The sequence below is a fragment of the Aspergillus lucknowensis genome, assembly GCF_044049455.1.
Source record: "Aspergillus lucknowensis strain CBS 449.75 chromosome Unknown BJX67scaffold_14, whole genome shotgun sequence".
NCBI lineage: Eukaryota > Fungi > Ascomycota > Eurotiomycetes > Eurotiales > Aspergillaceae > Aspergillus > Aspergillus lucknowensis.
Window position 1 is genome coordinate 180360 of NW_027263558.1, and position 18335 is coordinate 198694.

Consider the following 18335-nt stretch of genomic DNA (forward strand, 5'->3'; position numbering starts at 1 on the left):
CGTTTCGGAGCCTGAATTTGAAGGCATCGAAAAAGGACGACTCGTTCCCGCCTCCAGTGGCTCATTGTTTCACATGTGGCTTAGGAGGTCTTTTCACAAGAGACCCCAGATATGAACTCTATGCATTCTGTAGTTGCATGGTTTGACTATTACCGGTCTAGTCTCGCAGGAGTTCTTCCCTCCAGTAAACCCTCTTTCTTCCCCACCAGGCGGAAATACCGAAGGCACAGATGCAACGCAAGACCAGAGGCAATGGGAGTTGGAATGTGCTCTTGTGTTCTAGACAAGAGCGACACATGGCAGTAAACAAACAACCAGAGGTTTTGTTCGATGACGAAGCGGGCTTGATTTTCCCGAGTTCTCTCCTCTGTGTCCATGCCAGCCCACTCAAGTCTCCCCCCATCGGCTAAGTGTTCACACTGTTTTTCGACTGCCCTCGCTCGATGCAGGTGGTCTGATGAAGCCCTATTCCGGTATAAATGAGGCCGAAGCAAGTCGGAAGAAGAGCATTTTTTCGGGGCATGAATCCGGTCTCTGAAGTCCGGAGAGTCGGAGTTCGATGGTAGCAGTTGCCTCCCCTCCACCAGGGTAAATTCTGAAATTTAAGCGGGGGGAATTTCTCCCTTACGCCGCTCTACTTGTCTGAAGCTGAAGTCACCTCCTCGTCTTCTTGTATTTCCATAGTTCACCCCGATTCTTTTCTTTCTCTGTATTACTTTTTCTTTATCGCTCTGTCCTCCCCTGCCCTCGCTTCTGCAAGAGGCCCCAGATATCTTGGTGCCACAAATACTCTCAGCACGAGCAAGTACGCACAAATTACCCCACCATGCCAACCCCGCAGGAGCTTGTCCCCCAAACCGAATCCATAGCAGAGGTGTACGCCACGGATGATGGCTCTGCCACGACTGTGGCTCCTGAACATTTGAAGCGCTTCAATAGTTTGGTCTCCAAGTTTCACAAAGCATACGGCCACCGTCCCGATTTCGTCGCCCGCAGTCCCGGTCGTGTAAACATCATCGGCGAGCATATTGACTACAACCTCTACGATGTCCTGCCGACCGCCGTGAGCGTCGACGTGATCATCGCTGTCAAGGTCGCCTCACCTACAGGTCCGGAATCGACCGTGAAGATATCTAATGTCGTACCGGAAAAGTTCCCAGCGCGAGAGTTCATTGTCCCCAAAGACTCAGACGTGGAAATCGACCCCCAGAAACATGAGTGGGTAAACTACTTCAAAGCTGGGCTATTGGGCGCGCTGAAGTTCCTGCGCAAGGGTGGCTCCTTTACTCCAGCCAGTATGGAGGTACTGGTGGACGGGAACGTGCCCCCCGGTGGGGGTATATCTAGCAGCGCAGCTTTTGTATGCTCCAGTGCGCTCGCCGTCATGAAGGCGAACAATCACAACGTTTCCAAGCAGGACTTGCTCGACCTAGCCGTGGTCTCTGAACGCGCTGTTGGCGTATACGCTGGAGGGTAAATTTCTTGCTTCTTTACTATGGGATTTCTGCTAATCCATATCGTCATACAGCATGGACCAAGCGGCCTCCATCTTCTCCCGTCGTGGATACCTTCTCTACACTCAATTTTTCCCCAATTTCGAAGTTCAGCACGTTTCCATCCCTGAAGCATCCGAAGAGATTACCTTCCTCATGGCCCAGAGCTTCGTCACTTCGAATAAGGCTGAAACCGCTCCCCGCCACTACAACCTGCGCGTTGCTGAATGCACCCTCGCTGCCGTCGTTCTAGCTCATGCAAACAAGCTCCAGCTTCCCAAAGACAGCAGCTCCCTTGGCTCGAGCCTCCGCACTTTCCACAACGAACTAATGCGCAAAGAAGGGCGCCTCGCCGATCCCCTCGAGTACCAAATCGACTCTGTCATCCAAGCCACCTTAGACACCCTCACTCAGGAACAGGGCTACACGCGCGAAGAAATTGCCAAGCTCCTCGGTGTATCCGTTTTAGAGCTCGAAGCGACGTATCTCTCCTCTTTCCCTGTGCAGGCTGAGCGCTTTCTCCTGCGCCAGCGCGCCCTGCACTGCTTCAAGGAGGCGCGGCGTGTGCTTGACTTCAAGGCATGTCTTGCGAACGCGAAGAAACTGGACGATAAGCGTATTCTTTACCTCGGGCAGTTGCTCAATGAGTCCCAGAACTCTTGCCGTGATGTCTACGAATGCTCTGCGCCGCAGGTTGACGAAGTCTGTGCGATTGCGCGCAGGGCAGGGACGTGGGGGAGCAGACTGACGGGAGCTGGATGGGGAGGGTGCACAGTTCATATCCTCCCACAGTCCAAGGTTGAAGCTGTGACGAAGGCATTGACAGAGAAGTACTATCTGAAGTACTTCCCTGATATTAGTGAGGAGAAGCTGGCCGAGGCGATGGTTATTTCCAAACCTTCTAATGGGTCGTTCATGTAAGTTCTACTGCCCATCTATGAGACTGGGGCTAGGGCTAATGTGGATAGGATTACGGGAGCGGCCATTTCCCAGGTTGAGGTCTAAGGAGATGAGACTGCAATGGAACTCGGACACAACCAACGTCTTCTGAAGTTGCTATGTAGTCCGCAACGATATAATATGATCTGACATGGCATCTATCTCGCTCCAAAATGACGCTCCTTGTGCAGTCCCATGCTGTCGTTGCTTCGCTAGACCTCGCATATACGCATATTTTCCACTTCCATGCACATAAGGCTGAAGGGCGCGCTGCATGCTTATTGCATGGTTCAATATTCGCTCACCCCCCCCCGGGAGCACGAAGCGGCTATCCGGCCGGGCTGCAAGGACCAAACTTCCCTGGTGTGGCATTGCCTCGCATTGCAAGTTCGTCTTGGACGTCGTCACTGACGTAGGGCACCGGAAGGTTGGGAGGGGAAACCCCCTCGCCTCTAGATTAAGGTTATCGTTCCGTAGAGACCACAAACAGCGGCGGTCTATGACTTCTTAGCAGCCGTCTTCCCAAAGAAGTCGCTCATTTTCTTCATCCCCGCCGTGTTGACCTTCTTCAATTCTCGGACACCCCTAGACTCCCCAGCCTTCTTCTTCTTCTCTTCTTCCTCCTTTCGGCGTTTCTTTTCCGCTCGTGACTCCGCTACATCCTCGTCCTCTGAGTTGCGCTTGCGGCTAAAATCTCCAAGGGACCGTGAGGCCAGTGCTTCTGCCCGCAGTTCTGCCAGATGCTTCAGGTGCTTGCGCAGTGGGTTGAAATCAACCGGGGTTTCTGACCCAGATAGCATTTCGTCGAGTTTGGTGCAGAGTTCCGAGGAGATATAGGAGGTTTTCAGGAAAGATAGGGCAGTAGAGAGTCTTTGCAGGCGGACCATAGTAGTAGATTCGGGACTGGCTTGCTCGTCTGGGAATTCTTCCCCAACTGGCGTTGGCACTGACTCGCTGATGGGTGTTGAAGTTGATGCCGAGCTAGGAGCGGTAGAGGTGGTAGTCATTATCGTAGATTGGGCATCCATGCCTTCTTGCGACTCGGTTTCGTTCTCATGCTTTTCCGGTGATGTTAAGGACGCACCGCTAGTGGCGATGTCCGTTCGCGTCACAGACATCAAAGGCACAGCCAAAGCCTGTTTGACGAATCTTTCCTCCAAGCTTGTCGGGAGCCCCTGCGCGATCATCCGTTCCGCCTTTGCAAGTAGTTCTTGTAAGATTTTCCTCTCACTAACCCGGAACATTATCTCATCACCAGCTTTAACAGAGTCACATACGGCACCGACGCGGCGTAACAGCGCATTCCTGAAAGTGTCATTACACAGAACATACCGTAAATGCTTTGGTAGTTCATCGTGGGAGTCAATGATATCATCCAACGGCTGGAACAGTCGCTTGCCCTTGTTTGAAGATGGCGAAGAACATAGCAGAGGAATCACGAAGAATATGATGTCAACGGGAGTAGAAACTAGCAACTCGGCCGTTTTAGAGATAGACCCCCGCGACGCCTTGTCCGCGCTCGGGTCAGAAGCATAGAGGATACTGCGAGGGGAATGTGTTGGCGATGCGATGGTGGTGAACTCGTAGACTCCTAGTTTTGGGCAAAAGAAGTACCGGGTGGGATCCCCTGTTCGCGGGTTGGGTAAGGTGACGAATCTGGCGTCTGCACTGGCAGAAGAAGGAAGGATGAAGGTTTTGCTGGGCTTCGAAGTGGTTTTGGGAAGTTGAGACTGTGGTTGTTGGTTGGAGACCGGTTGGTCTGAGGGGGGAGCGGTTCTGGTTCGCATTCTGAGGGATGGATTGGAATTGAGCAGTCGGGGGGCTTCGGTATTATAACATTCGAGGAATTGAAAAAAAAAGAGTGTGAAATCAAACGAAAAAAAAGGTAATGATGTCTGTTCGTCTGGAGAGAAATGTCTTCCGACGCGTCTCTCCCTCCAGCATAATTTCCGCTGTTCGAAACGTGACAAACCGCGTCCGCGACGAATCTCCCGCCAAGTCTCTGTCACCACCCAGTTTCACCCAAATCATCGGAAATAGGTATATTTAGTGAACTTCGACTGATCTAAACACGCTGTGCACCTATACTATCCAGACAACCCCAGCGCTTGCGGAACTGGAGGCGACAAATCGCACTTGCCGGCGCAGCGCTGACCCCTTCGTTGACGCGACTTGGCTTCACCTTCACCGACCCTTCCCCGCAGACGTACAAACTGGAGATGGCGAGGACGCCATTCAGAAACCGAATAAAAGCGGTGCAGGCTTGAATTGTGACGCCTTCGCACTAGAGCTGCTCGCCTGCAGGAATTCTTGGGGAGGCCGGTTGTGATGACCATCAGTGAGTGTGGTATCCCTGGGCAGCCGGGAGGGACGACACTACTAACCAAGGCTTGCCTGTCACCTAGTGGTTGAGACCTCGTGGCCTCCGAAATCCCCGCGCGATGCCCTTCTAAGTTCGCCGACAGGGCGGCGGAGATATGAAGAGATGCGACGTCGTCAAGCAAATCTGGCATCGCCCTTGAAAAAATCAGCCACCACCCCGAACTTGCGGGCGAAATCGGCGCAATTGTTGAGCGACGGTCTGGAGGAAGGCGAAGACGTTGGTGAGGATGACGAGGATGAGGAAACGTTACAGTTGAAACTCGCTGCTATCGAGGCACGCCTCAAACTGAAGCAGCTCCAGAAGAACAGGGGAAAAGCAGGAACCCCGAATCCAGACAGGCATGAGGCCGCTGATGCGTTATGTCGGCCAGCGTCAGCGGTGAGCTTTTCATCGCATTCCCAAGATCCGCCATCAAGACTAAAGTCTACGCGAGTGGCCCACCACCGGAATCAGTCCGATTCTATCCAAGTTCCACTATCGCCTACTCGACGTCTTGGACCCCCCATGGAACCTACGTCTCCTGGGAGGTATAGGCTTGGTATTGACAAGGGCCTCAAGGGTAGCGATGTGTCTCTGAGACGTCCACCCAGTTCAAGGGGTTCTGGTGCACGACCCACTAGCAGATTAGGAAGTCGAGATGGTACGTCGACCCGTTCAGGGAACATGTTGGTATCTCAGCCGCATTCGTTTGAGGAGAGGCGCGGCAAAAGCTTTAGCGAGCGAATGGCCGAGGGCCGTGCCGTCGAGAAATCCCGGCGAGAACTGGGTGCGCGGTCTGAGAGAATACAAGCGAATCGAAGCTCCGCATTCCAGTACGACAAAGCTGAAATGGAAACATTCAAGGCAGCGGCTGCAGCGGCGAGATCCAATTCTCCTTCCAAGCCGCAGAATAGGAGTGGGAGAGCCGACAGTTTCGGCCGCGACGACATCGTGAGATCAGCCAACAATCTCCAGATGTCATTGAAGAGGAGCCAGACTACCCCAAGTATGCGGAGAACCAACGGCGATGAGTCTAAGCCGTTTCTACACCGGCGTAGCCAGAAATCCGAATCAGAATTGTTCTCGTCTCAGCCTCGGAGCTCTCGACAAAACAGCTTTACCGACGAACCTTCCGATGAGAACGAGAGAGTGGTAGAAAAGACGCCTGATTCGTCAAAATTTGAACCTTTCTCTTCACTTCATCTTTCAAACCGCATCCTCCCCCATTCATTCTTGAGCCGAAACCTTGAGGATAAGAAAGTTCTTCGAATACCGGATCTCCTCCGCATGATCAAGGGCCCATCTTTCGAACTTCCGGACAACCTTGAAGGGGACTATGTCGTCTTTGGCATTGTAGCCTCGAAGTCGGATCCCAAACATGTCAAAGAATCGAAGGCCGTCACAGCGAAAGAGACCGATCCCTTCGATGACGGGCTAAACAACAGGAGTCAATACATGGTAATCACGCTCACTGACTTGAAATGGACCATTGACCTCTTCTTATTCGACACTGCCTTCCCCCGATATTATCGACTCTCCGAAGGGATTTTGGTTGCGATCCTGAATCCTACGATACTACCGCCTCCTAAACATAAGCTAGATACAAACAAGTTCGGTCTCTCGATCTCTTCCTCCGACGATAAGGTTCTCGAGGTTGGCTTTTCACGGGACATTGGCTTTTGCAAAGCTGTCAGGAAGGACGGTAAAACTTGCGAGTCGTGGGTAGACGGCCGTAAGACGGAGTTCTGCGACTTCCACGTCGACCTCCAGGTGCGTCGCACCCAAGCAGGTCGCATGGGAATCAACAATGGAACCGGCATGCTTGGCCCTGGAGGTCGCTCCGGCTCACGTACCGGCTTTTCTGGCGGAGGCAAAGCAGCCTCCCATAGAGAGGGAGAAGGACTACGAAGGCCTGATGGCGCACAATACGACGCCGATTCCCAGTCTCTGTACTATGTAGCGCCAAGTGTTAGACCCAGGAGCAATCTAGCCGGTCTCTCTTTCCAAAATATACACTCTAGCCAATCTGCAGCCAGCCTCATTGACGCAGACAACGACGACCCTTTCATAGCGGTTGGTATGATGGCCCGCGGAAAGGAGAACAAGGCAGAGCGCTTCCGCCGCCGTCTGGTCGAGCAACAACGCGAACGAGATATCACCCAGAAACTAAGATTTTCACGTGGCGGAGGAATCGCGGCAGATTACCTGAGGGCTAGAAATAACGAAAACATCCCGGCCGTCAACATTGATTCAAACCGGCCCAGAACACAATATAGCAGCGAGAATCCCATTGACGCAAATTTCCCCTCATCATCCGTCAACAATCCAGCGTTGGGGATGAGTTTTAAGCGAGCAGAGGCAGTGCGACTCAGCCCGAAGAAGCGAGCACATGATGGCGACAGACCACATGGAAGCGGTGTCAAGAAAACACGCTTTATAACTTCCAAAGGCATAAAAGAGGCAGGGAGAGATAGCCTCGGAGGCAATCCTGATGCCGTACAAACGAATGATAACGATGACGACGACGATCTAGAGATCGTTTAACGGCCTCCATATGTATGAGCTTGCAGATCAGCTAGCCAAAATTCTTCGAACCCAAGCGCGTCACTCTAACGAGGCAACGAGATACCAATTCATACTACAGCTATCATCCGTCCTCGCACGACTGCACTCGCTTCCAATCCGCCCCATGAAAACTTTTTACCACGGAAAAGAATGAGATGGACTTCGCTCCTCTGAAAGTTAACGATTATGACGAAAACGAAACCCCAATATAAATAGAATCGGCCATCACAAGGTCGAAGAGAAAGGGAGCGAAAAAAAAGGAATACATAAATGTTTTACGCTGTTACGAATGCCAACATCCCACAGTCGCTTTCCGCGTTCTCCAAGCTTGTCCATTCCGCTCACGAAGGATTCCGAGCCATGACTTGTTGGAGTGCCTGCCCGTCGTTTGCTGTTGCTTGCTTAGTTTGGTTTGAGAAATGGCCTTGCCATGCTTGCATACTGCTCGCTCTCTTCTAACATTCTTTCTGTTCATCTTCTTTCGATGCTTCTGGCTGAGCTATGGAGCACACCTGCCATTACTTGCATTGCAGCATTTGGGCTCCTAGCAAAAGGATATCCAGAGCAATGGATCAATGTATTGACAGTCTTGTTTTTTTGATTGAATGTCTAGCTAATGGCATCTTGGAGAAGCGAAAGGACAATAACTCCCTGAGAGAACTAAACAAACACCATGATTCCATCTGACAGTAATTTCCAGCACCTATCCAGCCATTCCCGAAGGCCCGTTCCGATTGCGTTTTCGCTCAAATCCCAATCAACAATGCACCGCTTGGATTGAATAAACGCAAACTCGGAGTTGCCGAATGCCTTAATAGTCAAAAGACGCGAAAAGCATTGAAATCCCAGAATCTTAATGGGGAAAAAATAAGGAGAACCGATGCTAAACCCCGAAACTCCAGCAATGGTATCTCGAAAAGTAGCAGATTGAGTTTTATCCCAACTAACTTCATCAGACAGCGGAGGTCAACAAGAATCCTATCATGATGTAGGGGCAGAAGTTCTATTCCCACGGGTCCTCTTGAAGGCTGGACCACCAGGGCTACCAGCGGATTCTGCGTCCCGTTTCTTGGCTTTGGAGCCAATGACAGGAGGAGTTTGCTTCTTTCGCAGCCAGCCGTCGAATGGACTAATGCGTTTCCTCTTACCCTCAGACACCGAAGCAGTTTGTCCGTGTTCCAGGCCTTCTCGCTTGGCACGTGGCCGTAATGAGCGGCCGCAAGTACCAGGGGATGGGGGCGTCGCAACCGAATTTGGCGGCGGGGTGGCTAGTCGCTGCTGCGAGCCATTATCCACGGCGAGACCCAAATCTTGTGCAGAATCACCTTCATCGAGTACATGGTCTTCGATATCAGTGGCAGCCTCCTCATCCGCATCGACCGCCTGGTTTTCCTGTGTCGTATGACCACTTGGGCTGGGGAAAAGCACGCGGGGCTTGATTGATGAGCGAGTCAGGGGTCGCGTATTGCCAAGAAGCGACGGGTCGATCAAGTCTGGACGAGAGGCCAGTAATCCAAGGTCGTCATCATAGTCCTCCACGTCACTTCCAGCACCATCACTAAACTTGCGAAACATTTTCTTGCCTCGGCTAGAGATCTGTTAGAGTATTGCCGTATGTTTTTGAAGGTTGGCGTTACTTACAAGACGTAGACCATGCCATCCTCGCGTTTAAGAGCCTCGTCAACTTCTTTATCGCGACCTCCTGTTTTGCGAGTTATTGGGCGAGCATTTGGTTTGGGGGAGGGCTTTTTGTAGAACGGATTCGCTTCGCTTTCATCAACCTCCGGGATTCGATCGCGGGAGTCAGTGTATATCTGGATCGACTCGCCCTGGGGTGGGTCATCGGTGAAACTGTCCAAGGAAAAGCCCGTTTGCTTCTTCCTTTTCTTCTGACCATGCGAGGTAGGGAAGAGGGCTCGGGCCGCTGAGCCACCATTATCAACGGGCTTTTTTCGCGGAGTCTTGGCTGGAGTGGGAAGCATTCCTTCTGTCGTAGTAGCTTTGGAATGACAGGAAGGACGAGCGTGAGCAGGTCCAGCAGTGGAAAGGAAAGTTGAATTGTCTAGAGCTTGTGTTGCGGTACGATCTTGGTCCGGCATCATCTCCCGAGGCGACCTACAGTTGGGGGATCCAGGAGGTGAGGGGATTTCTGTTTCAGCGGTTCTCTGCTTTTTCGTGGTCCTTGACGTGCCCGGTCGTTGGGAGATCGGGAAGGAAGGCGGAGGGGTGGTGCGAGATTCTGTGGACGCTCGTTGGCTTGCTAGACGAGCTGAGTGTCTCGTAGAGTAGGGTTCGTATTGATCATATGCGGTCCCATGTCGCGGAGTAGGGGGTATGCGTAGGAAAGATGGTGGCGGAGGGGTGGTCGCCATTGTGAAGATTCGGGGAATTTGCGCAGGATTGATTCACCGCGGTCGTGGCCGCGGATGGGAATGATTTCGGGGTCGCGAGACTGACAAACAAACGGATCGGACTATCGAAGGCACGGACACGTCTGGAAGAGATCAAGGGAGGGCAGACGCGCGAGTGCACTGGAGTCAATTGAAGGGTGCTACCCAAGCCTGAGTCCAATGTGTTACGGAAGGCAAACAAACTGTAAAGAGAGGAGACACCAAATACCACCAACAGGCAGGTTGATAGAGATGGAAATGTGAGATGGATAATCGAAGTTGCGGAGAAACAAAGAGAGCATGGGAAGGAGAAGGAGGATGAGGAGAAAGTGCAGGGCAGCAACAAAGGGCAGGAGGGCAGCGGCTGGAATGCAGAATCACCAGCCACACAATAATTAACCAGCGCGCCAACTCACAGCCGGGCATGCCCCACCAGCAGATCATCGGCTCTTGGAGAAAATCAATCCCGAGTCCACGGGTGAGATTGAAGCTCATGCTACTATTATTTCGCTTTCCTTATTCCATACTTACTTGATACACCCCCAACGCCCGAAAGAATGTCGCTCTACAGCACTGCCGAGGAGATGGACCGCCTGCAGCTCTCTGACGAAGACACCGAACACCTCTGGGACTCCCCTTCAAAACGCGGAACGAAGAAATTGAATCAGACTCCCGCGAAGCAAGAAAGCTCGCCGCCACTAAGTCGGTCCGACCACGACGAAGAAGCGCTTTTCGACCAACGGGAGGCTGCCCTTCGAAATGAGCTGCAAAGCGTGCGCGATATTAACCTGGTTATCGAGAGTCTCCTCAGCAGTCTCGACCGGGCCAAGGGGAATATGGAGGTCTGTAAACATTGTGCTCTTGCCCTAAGAGATAAATGCTCAATTGACTCCGAAAACAGACCGTCTCGCAGACCGTAAACTCCGCCTCTACTCTCCTCGACACTTGGACGCGTATTCTTTCTCAGACTGAACATAACCAGCGACTCATCTTGGATCCCAATTGGCAAGGTGCTTCTCAGGATGCAGCCGACCTGGAGAATGAGGAACTCCTTCGGCAACAAGCGGCAGAGAGGCGAGAAAGGGAGCTCCAGCAGCAAAGGGAAGCGGCCGCCCGCAAGGCCGAGGAGGACGAGAAGAAGAGATTCCAGTCAACAAGCAGCAGAGGCACACGCGGCGTCACCAGGGGAAGAGTCCGAGCTGGTCTCGGACGGACTCCTAGTGTTTCATATTCGGGGACCAGCACAAGCGGGTCAAAAACTACATCTACAACAACGGGAACGAAGGCATCATCCACTGCAACCACACGGAGACCGGTCAGTGGAATCGCGCGGGGACCAGGGGTGACGCGTGGTCGGGGCAGACCATAACAGAGCCTCAACGATAGCTGGACTCTTAATCATGTACACTGCAGCAGAGTAGCACGTTGAATTCGAGTCAAATGATACCCAAGCAGCATTCAGGAAATTAGATCTGGAGGTGAGAGTGGCAACCTCAAGTACCCATTCTGGCACGCGTCTCCGTCAAGGGCGCCAAGCTGTCACCGCCTTGAAGCGGTCTCTGACAGGCCGTTTTGTCTGCGCGCAGTCACCAACGCCTGGGTTCACGCGATAAGCCGGTGTCGCCTCCACGATGAACTTCGCTCCCTACCAGGATGAATCGCCTGAAGTAGAACGTGCGTTCTCGCCGTCTCTCGAGGCGAACCGCACCAAATCCCCCGTCGTCCGATCGCCTCATGGCTCTCCGCCCGTTCCAGGGCTCACCTCCGCTGGTGGGCTTCCCTCTCCGAACCAGTTCACAAGCGGCGGTCACATAGAGAGCAGCAGTCGCGGAAATTCTAGATATATGGTAGGAGACGTGGAAGGCGGAAGATCGAACCTAGGGGCTTTTGAGACGAGCCTGCCCATCCGAATGGATGTTGAAGCTATGCTGGCATATCTGCTTCTTCCTCCAGCTGGTGGAGTCTTTCTCCTCTTACTTGAGCACAAGAGTGACTACGTCCGGTATGCTATACACACTTCTGGCTCGCTTCTTACGGGGTTTCCTAACTTTGACCTGCGTCGTAGATTCCATGCCTGGCAATCGAGCATGCTGTTTACTGTCATGTTTGTAAGCTGTGCCTATTTCATTTTCCTCAGCCCATCGGTCTCATGCGCCACTAGGTAATCCACCTTATCTTCGTCTGGTCCAGCTTCTTCTCCTGGCTATTCTTTATCTGCGATATCGTAATGATCGGTTTTCTCAGCCAAAGGGCCTATCGTGATGGTGAGCAGCCAGAAGGTCGGGCGCTGAAAGCTTTGCTCACTCGCTCCCAGTTGATACCCTCGAGCACTTTGAGGTTCCTTTTTTCGGCCGCCTTGCGAACTCGTTCGTTGACAACGAGTGATCAGCACTGTCGCCCTTTCCTGTCCTGAGCTTTAGCCTGCGTTACTCGGTGTTTTCCCTTCTCCCGATGCCACATTAATGACTATGTACAATGTTGGTTCGGGAATTTGTTTTCATCATGCTTCTGTGTGTGGTGTTATATTACCTTGCCTCTTCTATGTAGGTAACTTCTAAAGCCCCTCTAATCTTCCCGAGGCTATTCAGCATGCTTCATAGATTGATATCCTTTGTTTGCGATATATACCCTGGCTTTAATAGGAGTGGTTTGTTGGATATATATCTACTCTTTAACTAACATTTTCTAGGTTTCCATAGCTAGACTTGCTTTATTTCCTACCTGTGCAACTTAATCCTAGCTACTCCTAACCTTGATACATTCTTTCCTTTAAATACACCTTCTTTATATTTACTGCGTGGCATAACATGGAGACACCAAAGCAGTGAACGCCGAGAACACACACACACTCACTCACTCACTCACTCACTCACTCACTCACTCACTCACTCACTCACACTCACACTCACACACCACAATGGCCTTGAATATTCGAGTCTAATCCTCGTCCCTGGCTACGGTTACAGTAACTTTCCTGACGTAGAGCGCCGCTCCAGTCTCCGGGTCCTTCTCGCACACAAGATTACCATCGAGAGTCTGACTACCCCGTCCCCGGCGATACTATACCTACCTTCCATGTGCTAACGTCCGCCTCCCAGGATTAACCCAAAAGAAAAGAGAGAGAGAGCGAACATGTGCCACGTCCAGCGCGTAATCAACAGTTGCGGCCACATCAACGACCACATCCTCATGGCCTGTCGCTTTGCAAAGGACGCGCCTCCCTCTCCTGAACCTTCGTCTCTCACAAGCGCTTCGCATCCTCGAAAGAGTACCTCACCTATCCAAGTCCAAGGCAAAGACGAAGCAGGCAAGATATCTTCTACCACCGAGGAGAATCACGGCAAACTCGAACAGGGGGGCGATATTGCCGATAGCGAGGCTAAAGATATGATCCAAAGAAGTGGATTCGATGCGCGCACGCAGCCGTACTGCATCCATGCTAACATCAAAGAGCTGGGGTCACCAATGGGCTTCAGATGCATGTTTTACGGATGTGGACGGGCCAATTAGGTCACTCGACAGTGCAATATCGATCGTGTTTCTGTATTTTTCCCTGCGAATTGCTAGAGGACTGATTGGGCGGTAATTAGGATCGAGTCGAGGTTGATATTTATGCAGTGCGTGGTTTCATCGGCAACCGAGGAAGAGGTGGAAAGTTGCGTTACTTAGGAATAACAGCCCCCGAACGGGGGTCTCTGGGGCATGAGGTTATCATACAAACAAAACTGTTCCGAATGGAATGGCCGAGAGACGTGCCACAGCTTTACTTATTATTCTACACCAGGCACTAGGCCTTCTATCGAGGGCTCGAGATAGACCTCGATACAGAGTTAAGGACTTGCATTCTGAAGGGGCAATCTCGCAAAGACATAATAACAAAATAAGCACGCCGAAACCACAATTACTCCGGGGAGAAGATGAGAGGAAAGATCACTATCGGAAGCGAGAGAAAACCTTGTCAAAAGGAACAGACCATTCGAAAGATCAATAGAAAAAGAAAGGACAGAGGTAAGACATATACATCAAGGTATCTACATCATGAACACGTAATCAAAAATCATTCTCGTCATAAGTCGCCGCTAGTATAGTAGCTGTTCATGATAGCATTCGAGATGGGTATAAAGCCGAATTTAGATGATTTGAAGGTAGTTGCTTGGCACCAGCCCTGTTCTCAATCTGCTGGTTGTGACTTCGGCTTCCCACCAGCCATCGTCTTGGAGCCGAATCACAGACAGGACATCGCCCTTCGCGAAGCCTAGTTCTTCGGGGATGGCTGCAGTATAACTGTATAGTGCACGCGCTGTGGCGGCGTTAGTTGCGGGTTTGACACTCTGAAGAAGATTCCTGATTCGGGAAGGAAACAGGGGGAGGGAGGGTTTCTTACCGAAATGTAAAATCGGGCGGCCATCTCGGCTGAACTGTCTTCCGGGGTCCGCAACGGCCATAGACCTGCTCCTGGACCGACTCCTCTGGCTTTGGCCGTCGAAGTACGACACGGGCCTCCTATTTTCCCTCGCGGATGCGAACCCGTCCCCGCTGCCACCGTACATATCAGGAGGTTGTGACAGTTGCAGTTCCATTCCGCCGGCGCTTGAAGGTCGAGTCTGTTGGCGGAATTGGGGCTGGGGTGACACAGCTCGGGGCATGGAGCTTTGAGATGTCCGCTTGGCGAAGTCATTGGGTGAGACGGCGCGCGGGATCGAGGCCTGTGACTGCCGGAATTGTGGCTGGGGTGAGACGGCTCGAGACACGGAGTTCTGTGGTGTTCGCTTGACAAACTCGTTTGGAGACGGAGCTCTAGGCGCTGTGGTAGGTGAGCCGCGTTTCACGAATTCATTTGGAGAGCCAGTTCGAAGTGGGGGGGGAGCGCTTGGAGACGCCCGTTTTGTGAACTCGTGTGGGGAGTATGGCCCATCGGCTGGGCGTTGCGGAGGCGTGGAGACAGACGGGGATTGGCTATAGCGGCTGTTCAGGCTATTGGATTGATGGGTGTTCGGGTTCGGGCTTGCAGACCGGTTGTATTGACTCATGCGAGACTCTGCTCGAGGGCTTGGTTGGGGGCTTGCACTCCGCCTTGTAGAAGGTGATTGAGCGCTACCGCCATCCTGAGATGTCCTCTTTGTGCGAGTGGAAAGTGAGGGAGGATTGACCTTTCCCCGGAGCATGTTTTGCGTCTGGCCGTTGTATTTCTGAGTCGTCTTCTGCATTTGCGCAGAAGTAAAGGCAGGCTGGGGAGCGTCAAGGCGCTTCACCGACTGATCGTTATATGCTGGAGGTGGTGTCGCCACAGAATTTGCTCCATAGCTTGATGCAGGCGCTGAAGGAACCGGCGTAGCAATGCCATGATACCTGTCAGCAGAAACCCTCGTCGCTGACTGTTTCCCAGCACCTTTCAGGTCTGCCAACGCGCGCGCGATAGGGTCAAGATCCTCGTGCCCGTCCTTCGCTGGCTGCGCCCCCTTTTTACCATTCTCTTTATCTGGAGAAGCAACGTCGAACACATTATTTCCCACATTGAGTTGGAAGTTTGCCCTCGGGTCAACTGGCTCAGGACTTGCCGAGCGATCGATATCTCCGACCACTTTCGGTATGACTATCTGCTGTGACTGTTGGGGTTTCTGAGGAGTCGCAGCTTTGATGGGACTAAACTTTTTTGAAGGAGCATCCCATGTTCTCCGCGTGGGAAGCTGGGATGACGCAGAATTACGGTCCTTATCGTGACGGCTCTTGCGTCGGAAAGGACTATTGCTGAAAAATTTCTTTTTCTGATCTTGAGTCTCCCCGCCCAACCCAGGGGGTGCGCTACCATTCGTTGGCTTGGTGGGAGACTGCCTCGCGCTGGGTGGCTCCTGGCTAGATATCGAAGTTGAGTTAGAAACCTCGCTCTGTGAATCACGGCTCGACGGCCGATACCCACTGGCTGTTCCGGAGCTGCGTTCGGAGGGAGGGCCGGTTCGACAGAACATTGTCATACCATCTGTTGGATACTCATTGTGGGGCACAGCTGCGATTTCACCATGCTGGTTACGGTCATAGTTCGGTGGAAGCTGGGCTCCTCTGCGGGGATCCATCGGAGGCGGCTGTGGCTGCAATGGGGACTGAGTTGCTGGTTGCATTGGCTGTTGCATCAGTGGCTGTGCTGGCTTTTGTGGAGTGACTGTAGCTTCCCGACTCGGCGGTGTTGAAGGCCCATTTTGCGCTGAATTCTTTGCCACGGACTGGATGTCATGATGGGACTCATACGTCGATGGTTGTGGTGAAGAACTGCGGAAGGCTGGATTGATCACACGCTGAAACTGCGCAACGGAATACCCTTCTTCCTCGGACACTTCTGAGCTGGTGTCATTAACGTCGCCCCGAGAAAAATTAATGAACCTAGGGGCATCGGGAATCTCTTGTCCCGTTCCTCTTTCCTTGATAAAGTAAACAATGTCCTTCTCGACTTCACAGTTTTCTAGTGAAAGACGAATCCTTTCGCAAGACTACGCCAGGTTAGCCAACGACCGGAGCCTCCATATTGGCATCAATGGCCCAAGGGAGTTTTGTGGCAGTATACTTACAGCATCGTCGCTCACACAAACCGTTGATGCAATATTGGCATATGTCCAGAGGCTGCTCTTGGTGAAATCAATCCTCTCCTCTTCCAGATCCTGGAATTTCTAGGCAAATGTCAGCTGGGCTTCACGAGTGGCAATTTCGCACGGTGCCGACATACATCGCAAGCAGATTTCCACTCCTTATTCCAGCGGCCGGTAGTCTCCGTAAGGACTTTGACAGCGGCATCGTAGTCACTACTGCTAGAGGCAAGCTGAATCTGAGTCTTCTCGAGCTTTGCCTTATTCTTCCGCTCCTCTTGACCCATAACCATGTGGCCTTGTGCGAGATATCCCTTGATCCTTAAGCAATCCTGCTCGTATCGATCCCGGGTCTGCGATCCCATCAGCAACCTTGGAGATGGGTCGGGATATTCATGGACCTACCTTGTTCACAGTCTGGGTCTGCTGTATCTTCGTCTTGTGGAGGCGCTCTATCCCTGTCTGAATGATCTTCCGTCGCTCCTTAGAGCCACCCGCAAAAGCAACCAGTGGCTCTTCTAGTTCTCTTTTCATTTGTCCGGCAATGGCGGCATGGGCTTTTGCAATGGCCTCGGTCTCTCCCCGAACGGTGTCAAAGGACGCTCGAAGCGAACCTGTCTCACCCGACCCCAGAGGCTTGCGGCATAGCGTCAGCAGCTTTCGTGCATACTCGTCCTCGATCGCAGCTCGGACTATCTACGCGTTAGAACGGAGTTCCGGCGAGACACATCAGTGTTGGGAAACAAACTATTGTAGAATGTTTTTAGTTCATCGCAAGACACCTTCGCAGCGTGCATGCGCCCCAACATAGGCCCAACACCAGCATCATCTTTACCCCAGAAGTTGTTGGCAACTGCGTTAGAGATATCGTTAGCAGATATTCTCTTGGAGAAGACACAAGCTACCTTACAGGATAACGCGACCGTGGGCCCTTCAGAAACCGTCCCCGGCATTTTGATTATATAGTGTGTTGATTTTGTTTGAGCTTTGGCCAGCCGTTGCTCATTTGGTTCCCAACGCAGAGTCGGATCCGCTTCAACTATGAAGAGAACAGCAGGCGCTAATCAACGGTAAACTGACCTGAATTCACAATAAGAAGGACAGGTTTTGCTTGGGTAAGAAGAACAGATTGCGATCACAGAGGAGGCGAGCAGGAGAACACAATGAAGCTGGTCCTAGTGGAGTTGATCGCGCCGTGGAGGGGGGAATGGAGGAAGGATGCCGTTCATTATTTACCAGGCTGCGTCTCTCGGGGCAACCACGCCAAGTTCTTGAGCCATCCGCCCTCCAGTCGCGCACCGTCTGACATCCTTCAGCCAGCAGCCAACATCTTCGTCATTGCTGCTCTCAGCTTCCAGGGCTTTCTGCATTGGAGATAATATGGATATTGCTATGGTTGGAGTGCTACTAGTTGTAGATGTGCTCCCGGCGGACAAGTCCTAAACGTGCTTGATCTCCAGCCAGCATTACTAGAGGGTCCAACAGCTGAACGGTTCCCTCCCTTACGTTTGGCATCAAGGGTCTTCTGTCGACTATCACCAGAGGCATATATGTGCTTATTATTTTATTCGAGGTAGACTACCGACCTAGCATGGGCGGGAGGCTCTCATTCGGGAACTCGGGTGTATTGAGAAAAGAGGGAACCTCCTATATTTGAATAGCATAGCAAGTAGCAGCCTACATGCGCGAGCTATATCAGGGTGCCATCTTGATCCAACTTTCGCAATCTTCATTGTGCAGCCATGAGATTCTGCCCTTCTTGCGAAGGATTCCTGGCAGAAGGGCGAGATCTGATGAGCCTGTCCTTACATAATCAAGATATATCCTGTCACGTGCCTGTATACAGAGAAGGCAATGATTCCACCACCACGAGCTTTGCAAAAGCAAAAGAGGGAATGGAGAAAAAAAAGGCCCTCCAGAAGTAAGAGTTCGTAGAAATTCTACCCCAGATGTTCTGCTGCTCTTTCCACTACGAAAGTCAGATGCCTGGGAATCGAAGATAGGCAGTAAC

General features: G+C 52.1%; 9 protein-coding genes across 9 annotated transcripts; 6 read left to right on the plus strand and 3 right to left on the minus strand.

Moving 5' to 3' along the window:
- Positions 1-104: 104 nt before the first annotated feature.
- BJX67DRAFT_350396 (galactokinase galE) lies at positions 105-2745 on the plus strand. Its single transcript, XM_071028818.1, has 3 exons — positions 105-1473; positions 1529-2410; positions 2462-2745. Exons 1-3 carry the CDS (start codon positions 827-829, stop codon positions 2496-2498), a joined length of 1566 nt encoding a protein of 521 aa, XP_070887283.1. The 5' UTR covers positions 105-826; the 3' UTR covers positions 2499-2745.
- BJX67DRAFT_350397 (uncharacterized protein) lies at positions 2737-4329 on the minus strand. Its single transcript, XM_071028819.1, has one exon. It carries the CDS (start codon positions 4217-4219, stop codon positions 2930-2932), a length of 1290 nt encoding a protein of 429 aa, XP_070887284.1. The 5' UTR covers positions 4220-4329; the 3' UTR covers positions 2737-2929.
- Positions 4330-4343: 14 nt separating this feature from the next.
- On the plus strand, positions 4344-7490 carry BJX67DRAFT_53386 (Mcm10/DnaG-type zinc finger protein). Its single transcript, XM_071035128.1, has one exon. The coding sequence runs from the start codon at positions 4918-4920 to the stop codon at positions 7336-7338; it is 2421 nt and encodes an 806-aa protein (XP_070887285.1). The 5' UTR covers positions 4344-4917; the 3' UTR covers positions 7339-7490.
- Positions 7491-8087: 597 nt separating this feature from the next.
- BJX67DRAFT_53384 (uncharacterized protein) lies at positions 8088-9832 on the minus strand. Its single transcript, XM_071035127.1, has 2 exons — positions 9001-9832; positions 8088-8947 (listed from the first exon to the last, which is right to left on the minus strand). Exons 1-2 carry the CDS (start codon positions 9729-9731, stop codon positions 8341-8343), a joined length of 1338 nt encoding a protein of 445 aa, XP_070887286.1. The 5' UTR covers positions 9732-9832; the 3' UTR covers positions 8088-8340.
- Positions 9833-10187: 355 nt separating this feature from the next.
- Positions 10188-11249, plus strand: BJX67DRAFT_53416 (DASH complex subunit DUO1). The gene is made up of 2 exons (XM_071035129.1): positions 10188-10591; positions 10651-11249. Exons 1-2 carry the CDS (start codon positions 10307-10309, stop codon positions 11116-11118), a joined length of 753 nt encoding a protein of 250 aa, XP_070887287.1. The 5' UTR covers positions 10188-10306; the 3' UTR covers positions 11119-11249.
- On the plus strand, positions 11250-12476 carry BJX67DRAFT_53435 (DUF4870 domain-containing protein). The gene is made up of 4 exons (XM_071035131.1): positions 11250-11751; positions 11815-11857; positions 11911-12013; positions 12064-12476. Exons 1-4 carry the CDS (start codon positions 11381-11383, stop codon positions 12132-12134), a joined length of 588 nt encoding a protein of 195 aa, XP_070887288.1. The 5' UTR covers positions 11250-11380; the 3' UTR covers positions 12135-12476.
- Positions 12477-12881: 405 nt separating this feature from the next.
- Positions 12882-13259, plus strand: BJX67DRAFT_380120 (uncharacterized protein; the record flags this gene model as incomplete). The annotated part of the gene is made up of 1 exon (XM_071032723.1): positions 12882-13259. One exon carries the CDS (start codon positions 12882-12884, stop codon positions 13257-13259), a length of 378 nt encoding a protein of 125 aa, XP_070887289.1.
- Positions 13260-13374: 115 nt separating this feature from the next.
- On the plus strand, positions 13375-13810 carry BJX67DRAFT_53422 (uncharacterized protein). Its single transcript, XM_071035130.1, has one exon. It carries the CDS (start codon positions 13489-13491, stop codon positions 13738-13740), a length of 252 nt encoding a protein of 83 aa, XP_070887290.1. The 5' UTR covers positions 13375-13488; the 3' UTR covers positions 13741-13810.
- A 1339-nt stretch (positions 13811-15149) lies between these two features.
- On the minus strand, positions 15150-17368 carry BJX67DRAFT_53507 (formin-binding protein HOF1). The gene is made up of 7 exons (XM_071035132.1): positions 17235-17368; positions 17073-17177; positions 16730-17016; positions 16465-16677; positions 16310-16408; positions 15667-16231; positions 15150-15602 (listed from the first exon to the last, which is right to left on the minus strand). Exons 1-7 carry the CDS (start codon positions 17275-17277, stop codon positions 15343-15345), a joined length of 1572 nt encoding a protein of 523 aa, XP_070887291.1. The 5' UTR covers positions 17278-17368; the 3' UTR covers positions 15150-15342.
- Between the last annotated feature and the right edge of the window lie 967 nt (positions 17369-18335).

Coding starts and splice junctions, on each gene's coding strand:
- BJX67DRAFT_53507 (XM_071035132.1), bottom strand. CDS start 17,277: ATGCCGGGGACGGTTTCTGAAGGGCCCACGGTCGCGTTATCCT. Junction 17,178..17,234: donor GCCCACGGTCGCGTTATCCT/GTAAGGTAGCTT, acceptor TCTCTAACGCAG/TTGCCAACAACTTCTGGGGT. Junction 16,232..16,309: donor TTTGTGTGAGCGACGATGCT/GTAAGTATACTG, acceptor AACCTGGCGTAG/TCTTGCGAAAGGATTCGTCT.
- BJX67DRAFT_53422 (XM_071035130.1), top strand. CDS start 13,489: ATGGCCGAGAGACGTGCCACAGCTTTACTTATTATTCTACACCAGGCA.
- BJX67DRAFT_53435 (XM_071035131.1), top strand. CDS start 11,381: ATGAACTTCGCTCCCTACCAGGATGAATCGCCTGAAGTAGAACGTGCG. Junction 11,752..11,814: donor CACAAGAGTGACTACGTCCG/GTATGCTATACA, acceptor CCTGCGTCGTAG/ATTCCATGCCTGGCAATCGA. Junction 12,014..12,063: donor CCAAAGGGCCTATCGTGATG/GTGAGCAGCCAG, acceptor ACTCGCTCCCAG/TTGATACCCTCGAGCACTTT.
- BJX67DRAFT_350397 (XM_071028819.1), bottom strand. CDS start 4,219: ATGCGAACCAGAACCGCTCCCCCCTCAGACCAACCGGTCTCCAACCAA.
- BJX67DRAFT_53386 (XM_071035128.1), top strand. CDS start 4,918: ATGCGACGTCGTCAAGCAAATCTGGCATCGCCCTTGAAAAAATCAGCC.
- BJX67DRAFT_350396 (XM_071028818.1), top strand. CDS start 827: ATGCCAACCCCGCAGGAGCTTGTCCCCCAAACCGAATCCATAGCAGAG. Junction 1,474..1,528: donor GTTGGCGTATACGCTGGAGG/GTAAATTTCTTG, acceptor ATCGTCATACAG/CATGGACCAAGCGGCCTCCA. Junction 2,411..2,461: donor CCTTCTAATGGGTCGTTCAT/GTAAGTTCTACT, acceptor TAATGTGGATAG/GATTACGGGAGCGGCCATTT.
- BJX67DRAFT_53384 (XM_071035127.1), bottom strand. CDS start 9,731: ATGGCGACCACCCCTCCGCCACCATCTTTCCTACGCATACCCCCTACT. Junction 8,948..9,000: donor GATGGCATGGTCTACGTCTT/GTAAGTAACGCC, acceptor ACAGATCTCTAG/CCGAGGCAAGAAAATGTTTC.
- BJX67DRAFT_53416 (XM_071035129.1), top strand. CDS start 10,307: ATGTCGCTCTACAGCACTGCCGAGGAGATGGACCGCCTGCAGCTCTCT. Junction 10,592..10,650: donor GGGCCAAGGGGAATATGGAG/GTCTGTAAACAT, acceptor CTCCGAAAACAG/ACCGTCTCGCAGACCGTAAA.